This window comes from Gymnoscopelus braueri (genome assembly GCF_963280865.1).
Source record: "Gymnoscopelus braueri genome assembly, chromosome: 24".
Lineage (NCBI taxonomy): Eukaryota > Metazoa > Chordata > Actinopteri > Myctophiformes > Myctophidae > Gymnoscopelus > Gymnoscopelus braueri.
Genome location: NC_137626.1, coordinates 31471369 through 31481423, shown reverse-complemented (window position 1 = coordinate 31481423; position 10055 = coordinate 31471369). Strand labels below are relative to the sequence as shown.

The following is a 10055-nucleotide window of genomic DNA, read 5'->3' as shown; positions in this document are numbered from 1 at the left end:
TTAAAATAATTAACTAATTATAACATGAGACAGTGGCAGGTGCAACTAATTAGTGGTAGAAATTAGTAGTAGTCAGCAAACACACCAACTCTACAATAATAATAATTTTAAAAACTGTTACAAGTAAAAGACCTGTATTCAAAATGTGACTTGAGAAAAGAACATATGTTTCAAAATGTCTCAAATTCGCTGAAGTATAAGATCAAGTGGTTATGTTTCGTTTATAATAATCTAAATCTGCAACACTCGTAAACTAGCTGCCAAATTATAGTAGAGTAAAAAAGTAGCCTACAATATTTTCGTCTGAGAGGAGTGGAGCAGTAGAAGTATAACGTATTAAAAAAATGGAAATACTCAAGTAAAAGTATATCAAACTTGTACATTTGTGCAGTACTTGAGTAAATGTAGGCTACTTAAAGTTACATCCAGCCACTGCCTCCTCCTCCCCTGCAGTTTGCAGCTGTCTCCGCTAGAGGGCGACCCTGCGTTGTGTTGAACGCAAACATCGCCACACACTAGCTGCCGGTGTCTGGGTAGGAGTCGAGAGTCCATGGTCTGGGGGAACACGGTGCTATGATTGGCCAGTTGGTTGCCAGACAACCCGTTCACACAGATATCTCCATGGGGATATCACAGGGGGAAATTGTTAATTGATTGCAAGAACAGGCAAAAAAATAAATTAAAAAATAGTAAAAAGTGTGGCCGTGTCTGTCATCGTAACCAGGGCCCACAGAGTCAATTACTTTACTTTACTTATTAATTTACTTACTTACTGCTTTAGCTGCTTCCAAACTTTCATGATAAACAGTGGCGTAAAGTAACTACGTACGTTTACTCAAGTACGGTCTACAACATTTTGAGTTTTTTATTTTATTTTTTTACTTCACTGGAGTATTACCAATTTTCAGTACTTTTACTTCTACTCCACTACATCTCAGAGGCAAATATTGAGAAATATAATAATAATTTGTTACTAGTTACTATTTAACTATTACTATTTAGTTACTAGTTACTATGTAGATTTTGATTATTATTCCAAAACATACATTAACCACTTCAGCCCTAAAGTCTAAAAAAAGATTTCTAGATATTTTATTAATTTGAAAAGTTGTGAAATTGGACATTCTGCATAATGAGTACTTTTATTTTGGTAAGTACATTTTGATACCAATACTTTTGTACTTATACTACAGTACATTTTGAAGTATTTCTGCATTGCAGCAGGCCTATTGATACTTTTACTTAAGTACAAATGTTGATTACTTTTAACTTTTGTTTCACAATTATTATTATTTTAAAAATAGGCAGGTTAGATAGCTATAATCAACCAGCCAATAACAGCGCGACTGTCCCTTTGGGCTATGGGGTGGTCGGTGGTGTCCACTGTACCCATACAATGTAGCCAGTGTGGATGTTGGGTGAGGGTGACTGATGCCAGAGTTTTATTGGGATGCAGCTCGAGTCGAGACACTCAACATGTCTTCTACCAGACACCTTACAGAAGAAGTAACGGGATAGTAACGGCGACCAGACAGTGTCAATTACAGTATCAATCAATCAATCAATCAATCAAGAAAAGAAGACTTTTCCATCGACCAGCCCTGGAGGAGCATCCATGCAGCACCTGTTGCACTGCCTGCTGTTCAAGAAACAAACAAACAAACAAAAAAGGATTAGGATTATTTCCAAGGATATAAACCTGTTCATGGATGTTTGTTAAAGCTTCTGTGTAGAATGACATTGGTGAGTATAAGATCAGTGATGGAAGTACTCCATTTGTTTTTACTTAAGTAAAAGTATCAATAGCCTACTGCAAGAAATACTCTGTTACAAGTAAAAGTATTGGTATCAAAATGTACTTGAAGTACCAAAAGTAGAAAGTACTCATTATGCAGAATGTCCCATTTCACAAGTTTTCAAATGTATAAAATGTACCAAAATCTTTCGAAAATAGCAGATCTACAAGCTCACATGTGCATGCATCACGACTCATTGTGAGCTTGTAGATTGGCTATTTTCAAATGGCCGAAATGTATATAGGGCTGAAGTGGTTAATGTATGTTTTGTAATAATAATCAAAATCTGCAAAGTAACTATACTAAAGTGTTGAATAATTGTAGTGGAGTAAAAGTATAATATTTGCCTCTGAGATGTAGTGGAGTAAGAAGTAAAATCATTGAAAATTGGAAATACTCCAGTAAAGTAAAAGTACCTCAAAATTGTACTTATAAGTACAGTACTTGAGTGCATGTACTTAGTTACTTTCCACCACTGCCACCAGTCCAGTGTGTATGGAGCCCAGCAGAGGTGCCTTAGCAGCAGCATCAACATGGACGTGGTGGACTATAGAGACGACCTGAGGCTGTCTGCTGTGAAGATGAAATGGCTGAAGGTAAAAGTACTCACATTTTTAAGCATCATTTGTGTCATTTTAAGATTTCTTTGGCTAGCATATAGCAGATATACAAGCTCATAGTGCGGCACTTGTAGATCTGCTATTTTTGAAAAATAGTGAAAATGTGTGTACATCTTGGAATATATATTTTTAAAGCAAACCTTTGTAAAGTAAGAAGCAAAAACTGATCCGACTACTTCTCGGACTGGGGCCCATGACCCACCTCTCTCCCACTCACTTTGCCAGCCTAGGCTGGCTCAGGGTGGAAGACAGGGTTAAACAACTAAAAATGGGTCTGGTCTTCAAAATTGTAAATGCAGATTTGCCCGAAATGCCCCGTATACCCGCATATCTGTATAAATACCTCGAAAAAGTTAGTGACACCCACAGCCACGAAACTAGAGGGAGCGTAAACAACAATCTGGTACCACCCACCCATAAAACAAACATGGGCAAATTCTCCTTCTATAGCACAGCCACCAAGGAATGGAATAGTCTAACCCCATCCCTCAAAAAATGCAGTTCGCTGGGCTCATTCAAAACAGCCCTAAAAACTCATCTTTCTGGAGGCCGAAAGAGGAGATAGTACCAGTTTCCCTGTAGACAGACGACCCCCCCCCCTCCTCTTTTTTGTACATATTTTGTATTTCCTCATGCATTTTTTGTATATAATCGTTATTTTTCCATGCTTCACCCCCCCCCCCCTTTTTTTGTACATTTTCTTTTTATTTTAATTTTTTTCATGTATTTTTTCTGTATTATCTGTATTTTCATGTTGATTTTTGAACTGTTTGGTTGCTACTATATATGTCTATGAAATTAATTCAAGGACCCCAACGGAAACAAGTCCGCAAGGACTTTTTTGGCCGGACCTTTTAGACAAAAGCATTATAAATGTAACTGTGTTGTTTTACATTCTTTTGCCTAATAAAATTTTCAATCAATCAATCAATCAATCAATCAATCAATCAATCAAAAAGCATGTACTTAGTTACATTCCACCACTGCTGAAGGTAGACAAGTGGAGAGGAAGCAGGAGCAGAGAGCAGCTGGAGGAGGAGGAAGAGGAGAAGGCAGGAGGAGGAGGAATAGGAGGACTGCATCATGGAGAAGAAGAGGGAGGAGAACAACTGGTGGAGGTCCGGCTGAGAGGCAAAGCGCCCTGGGGCTTTACTCTGAGGGGGGGCCGCGAGCATCGAGAGCCCCTAGTCATCTCTAAGGTAAACCATCTACCTCACTGGTCCTTAAACTTTTTATTTCATATTTTATGGACCCCCCCCCCCCCTTTCCAGGTATGCATTATTCCAGTGGTCCCCACATGATTTTTTTTTTTGGGGCGGGGGCCCCTGATCACAGTGAAGCAACAATTTAAGGACTTTTAAGACCTTTTTAATACATCAACAAAAAACTGGTCAAACATTGGCCAAATAATAATTAAAGAGGCAAAAACTTTTTTTAAATAGCTGAGGCAAGGCGTTGTGAGCTTGTAGATCTGCTATTTTCAAACATTGGTCAAACATTGGCCAAATTGTCAAATAATATAAGAAAAAAAATGAAAATAGCAGATCTACAAGCCGGGAGCATTAAGACGGTGTGCGGACTCTTTTCTTTTGTTCATGTTTATTCAGTTGGATCCAGCACCCGTTGCAATTCTTGGATGTGCGTGCACCACTTTAAACTGTTGAAGTTGACATAAACATAATCCAAATAGAGATGGCAGACAAACAAAGCAGATTGTTACGATCTGCATTATTTGTAGACTGAGGAAAAAAATTATACTAGATAATATACATGTATAATAAATCACAATATAAGATCACAATATAAGATCAACCAAAAAACAGTTGAAAAGTGTATGTACAGAAGACGTATACTATGCATAGCCTACATAATTATACAGTACATAGAAGGGCACAGAATCACACAATATGTATGTAGTAGTTTGAATGGGAATTTTGTCATGGTGGTGGTGACACCATACCTGCAACTTAGCCATTCATGGATGTGTGTACTATTGTCCTGACAAAACCCATGGGTCCATTCATATAAATAGAATGAAAACCTCGGTATTGTGTCAAGGCTGACGTAGGTGCGAAGGGATGCTCTTATATAATGGTATGGTCGTACCAGGAACCATAGAGGGCTGGTGTAGTTGAAATGAGTTTCTACAACTATACTTCTTTCCCCCGTGACAGCCCAGAGCCAGTTGGAATGTTAAAATCACGCCTGGTCTTTTCAGGGGAAAGATGGCCGTCTTGTTGTTAGGAAGTTAGGGAGGGCCCCTTTCCTAAAACATACAGAAAGTTCCAAACATTCCAATTGGGAACTTTATGTATGTTCCAACTTCCGGAAGTTAGTGACGGCCGGTTGCTTTGTGTTAGCTTTTCGTGATATTGCATGAGAAAGATAAGATAGGACTGTTATCTGTTTGCATTGAGGTCTGTTTTGTAGCTCATGTTCCAGAATCTATCTATACTAGACTGAAAAATATATAATAATAGCCCTGCACACCGTAGATAGTCATACAGACAAATATGCACACAGTTAAAAACAAAGCTGTACACTTGGCTGTTAAAAGAGCAAATGTAGGTCTACTGTATGTTCATTGCCCCTATAAGAAATAAAAAATGTCTTTGACTTATATGGTCAGGCAAATACAAATCGGTTTCCTTGGATGTTCTGTTGGTGAAACGCATCTTAATATGGTGCAGTGGACTTCTGAGTCTGTTGCATTCTCTCGTTACAGGTAATGTGGGGTTAAATTTTTTATTATCGTCGTCAGGTTACCTGTCGCCGCTGTTGCTCTGGGACTAGGTACATATACACAGAGTTTTATGGGTTGAATCAACATATTGCAATTCCCCAGTATAATATATTGAAGTCAATGAAGGATGTCAGTCCATTATTCAGCAAATAAGATAATTATGGAGTGCGTCAGAGAAAATGTCACAATAATAAAAAGACGTTGAGTATTGATGTTTGTCCATAATGGAAAAGCTTTGGAACTTGGTCAACCCTGGTCAAATCATTTTACCGTTTGAGCAGCAATTAGGCAGTTAATTGTGCATACAGTTGGTCGTAAACATGTTATGTGTGAATTTGTACGCCATCCTGCAGAAGTTGTTAATTGTGTTTCACTTGGAGATTGGCCAGTGTTCATACGACCGTATCATACAGATAGGAAAAACGGTATTGATGATTTTTTAGATTTAATGAGATTGACCCAACGCCAGGCTGGTCGTGTGAGGCAGTTGAGGACAACAGTGTCCTTCACAGCCTGCGTGTCCATCCATCAAAGGTGTAATTACTGTTTTGTTGTGAGCCTACCAACTAATCAGGGCTGGTATTAAATAGATAATGAGAGCTGTGACGCAGAGACGAAACATAATTGTACGTTTCGAGGAATTTGTTGGCCCTTCCAGTGAAAGTAACTAGAAACATTGAAAGCCGTTATGTATCTGTTGTTGACATCATCAGACCTCATCCAGCCTCTTCTCTGACGTCTGACCTGGGTTTGGTTTCAGTTTTGTTTTAGTTGCATAACTAAAACTATTCATTTTTATCAAGAGTTTATTGTGTTATTCCTTTCCGGTTTTCTTTTATTTCTTTTATTAGGGTAGCCATGTATTTTTTTTACCAATGGCTTCCTCCACTAGTTGTTAAGACAATTAATTGCTGCCCACACATTTCTGTGTTGCCACTATCTGCAATTGTACCCCCCCCCCCCACTCCAAAAAAACGGCTACATTGGCTTTTATTTAGTGTAGAGCGAAAATGGGAGGAGGCCTAGTATAGAGAAAGGGTTCACAAACTTTTCAGACCGTGACCCCCCCAAAATAATCATATTTGAACTGGGGACCCCCCCACCCTGACAAGCACTTGGAATTGTAGGCATTACATTTTGTTTGACTCGCTTCAATTAGATAAATATTGTGAAAATACACACACAATGTTTGCCTCTTTCTCACGTAAAATTTGACAGTTTGCCCTTAACTTAAGAAATGTGCAGATAGCCTGAATACACTCACACTGTATGTTGGTTTGGTTACTGTTGAGTGAGAAAACAATGTTGCACATTAAGCTAATCATCTGGGGACCCCCCAGCATAATTTGGGGACCCCCCTTGGGGTCCCGACCCCGAGTTTGGGAACCACTATAGAGTATAGGGCTCAGTAAAACTAGACAGCAGACATAAAACTCTAAAGCCTAATTACTGTACTGTAGCTGGTAGGTGACAATGATAAGAATGATGGTATTCATACTGTATAAGTGAGAAATGTGTGTGGGTTTTTTTCAGGTGGAGGAAGGCAGCGAGGCAGCGGCAGTGTCTCTCCAGGCTGGAGATGAGATGGTGAGCGTCAACTCCGTCCCACTGACCGGCTCCAGGCAGCAGGCCATCTGTCTGGTCAAGAGCTCCCAGAGCAGTCTGGCCTTGGTGGTCCGAAGGTAGGACAACACGCCAGCCACAACCGCCTGTTCATTCAGTGCCGGGTGGGTTTCGGTGCCTTCCGTAATGATACACAATCCGTAAGATTTATGTCATACCCGGGGATCCAAAACCCTGGTTCTCCGCTTTCTACTGCTGAGCTGAGACAGAAATCCTGTTTGGGCTGGGGAGATATTCCGCTTTGAGCATCATGCAATACCTCTTGTCAACCAGTCGTGGTCCTACAGGGCCTAAATGTCTCAATAGAAGAGCAGGGAGACCAAATACAACCACTGCAGTTGTGTTAGTTATATTGTAATAGCATAACTCTTGCAGATTGGATAACATAATATTGTATTCACAAAAAAAAAGTTCTGATGTGGGAGATTGAACTCACACAGCAATTTATGGTTTAGACTTCTTTGATTGATTTGTCCCCATGGTGGATCGAAACGTTTTCAAGTGTTTTAATACTTAAGTCATTATAAAGTGCTTTATAATGTGTTATAATTGTTGTTATGAAGCATTATGATTATTTGTGAGATCTTATAGCTTTAATTATACTGTATTGTAAGCAGACTATAATGCCTTGTAACTAAATATGTTTATAATGTATTATAGACATGGATCATGGCAAGTGTTACTGCTATTTTCAAATCATTTAGAAAAATCTCAACGACACAAATCTTCTCTTATGGGGGTCCCCTGGCACAAAATCTTCTGAAATGGGGTCCAGTGGTTTGAGAACCATGCACTGACATAGCTCACCAACCATCCATTATATTGAAAAGTATTTTGGAGCCATTATGATTTATTTTAGTCAGAGCAACAGTGGCTGAAGCCAGGCAGGGCAGGGTATCCTGTTGGTTACGGCGGTCTGTTACTTTAGTTAACACAGAAAAGGAAGAGAGTGTTGGCTTTATGATGATGCTGTGATGTTTTAGACAGTGGTTGTCAAACACAATTTAATATGTATTTTGCATAACCCCCATCCATACAAGATCATTGCTGCTAAAAGGTTTCAGTTTTCTCTTGATTTTTAGAAAATCTCCAGATCTGCAAGCTCACAGCGTGTCGAGTTGCGACGTGTGTGAGCTTATAGATCAGCTATTTTCAAGTAGGCAATGTAGGGTTAAAGTGATTAAACAGTTTTTTTTATGCAATATAATGTTTTTTTTACTGTGGGCCCCCCTGGAACCCCTCAAGGTCCCCTGGGGGTCCCCATACCCCAGCTTTGAGAACCACTGGTTTAGACAGACTCGTCATTAGAGGCGAGGAGAAAAGATAGTTTCTAATCCTTGGATGAATCTTTTTAACAATTTTCAACCTGGCTGGATCTACAAACATGTTGTGATGTGATGCATCGTGAGCTTGTAGATTTGCTATTTTTGCATGACGCAGCCTACAGCGAAGTATGCACGCACACACGACACGCACGCACACACACACACATATTAACCCTTTAAGACCGGGAACACATCTGCGTCATTTTAGATCTCTTTGGCTCAAATCTTTGCTTTTCTGTGGGTCTTAATGGGTTAAAACATGTTAGTTAAACTTATGGGTCCATTCTTACACTCTCAGAGTTAAACTCTTGACTGTGCATCCACCCACCCATACACATGCACGCACACACGCGCGTGCACCCACGCGTGCACCCCACGCTCGCACCCACGCACGCACGCACGCACGCACGCACGCACGCACGCACGCACGCACGCACGCACGCACACAACACACACACACACACACACACACACACACACACACACACACACACACACACACACACACACACACACACACACACACTACAGGCACACACAGGCACACACAGGCACACACACACAGATCATGGGCCCCTTGCTGCTTGTTGGCCTGGGGGACGAGACAAAAGGGGCATTGTCCACTCAGTCCTCCCCCAACCTCCACACTGTTGTTTTCAGTCCTTAGATAACAACTCTTAAATATATGAGAGAGAGGGGGGGGGGGTGGATGGAAGGGGGGAGGGCGAGAGAGGGGGGAGAGTTAGGGAAGGGGAGAGAGGCAGAGAGAGGAGTAGGGTGGGGGTAAGAGTCAGACAGGGTGAAGGTGAGAGGGAGGGAAAGAAAACTAAATATATAAGAAAGAGAGGAGAGAGAGAGTGAGTGAGAAGGAGAGAGGAGAAGGTAAAGTTTAGTGGGTGGTGGTGTTGGGATAGGGAGATGTACTGTACCGCAGGTGAGGTTTAGAGCGGTGGTTCCCAAACACTGGGTCGGGACCCATTTGTGGGTCTCAGACCCATTTGTTATGGGTCACAAGTAAATATCCCTTTTTTCAACAAAATGTAAATGATTATTTAAAAAGATTACTTTTTTTTTCTTAAACAAAATATTTATTTTCAAAAGAATTTCTGATTTGTTCAGAAAAAACAAATCCATACATTTAAAAACAAATAAAAAATATTGAAAATAACCGATCTACAAGCTCATAGCGCGTCGCATCTGCTATTTTCACTATTAAATAGGGCTTAAGTGGTTAATCGTATATCCCGAGGAGACACCAAATGTATCCTTTGGGTCTCAGCTGGAAAAGGTTAGGAACCCCCTGGTTTAGAGGGTGGTGTTTGTTGGGACAGGAGATGAGTTTAGAACCCCTGGTTTAGAGGGTGGCATTGCGAGGCGTTGTGAGCTTGTAAGATCTGCTATTTTCACAATATTTATCTGTGGAACCGTGTCAAACTAAATGTAATGCTTCAACTCCTACATTCCAAGTGCTTGTCAGGGTGGGGGGGTCCCCAGTACAAATATGATTATTTTGGGGGGTCACGGCCTGGGAAGGTTGAGAACCACTGGTGTAGACCACTGGTGTGTCCAGGTGTGCCTTGGAATTTTGTGACAACCACATATTATTGCAATACAATACAAAAAGTATTCACAAAGTTATGAATTATCTCTTGATTTACAATATCAGCACTCATTTCCCATTATTTAAACAGTATTGTATCTACCCTAACATCCCTTTACAGTACCTACAGTATTCATATATAAATTATTCCTTATTATTGATGCTTAATAATCATACATCAACATTTATATTAGCATTACTACTTCCATATTTGCATATTCTGTCACAGACAAATTAATACACACCAGCCATGTATTTACACAAGGTTCTAGGAGTGTACACTAATATCCAAACACTTGTGATTTCCATATTTTAGTTGATGTGATTTCAACACAGTTTGACCTCGTT

General features: G+C 40.2%; 1 protein-coding gene across 1 annotated transcript in view; it reads left to right on the top strand.

Annotated features, from left to right (window-relative positions):
- Positions 1-5479: 5479 nt before the first annotated feature.
- The window catches only part of LOC308080583 (protein Shroom2-like), a gene marked incomplete at its 5' end in the record, with an annotated part of 30835 nt that continues 26259 nt past the window's right edge, over positions 5480-10055 (top strand). The window contains 2 exons of the mRNA XM_080422476.1: positions 5480-5584; positions 6693-6841. Coding sequence (XP_080278602.1) covers positions 5480-5584; positions 6693-6841 — 254 coding nt within the window. The remainder of the gene's footprint in view (positions 5585-6692; positions 6842-10055) is intronic.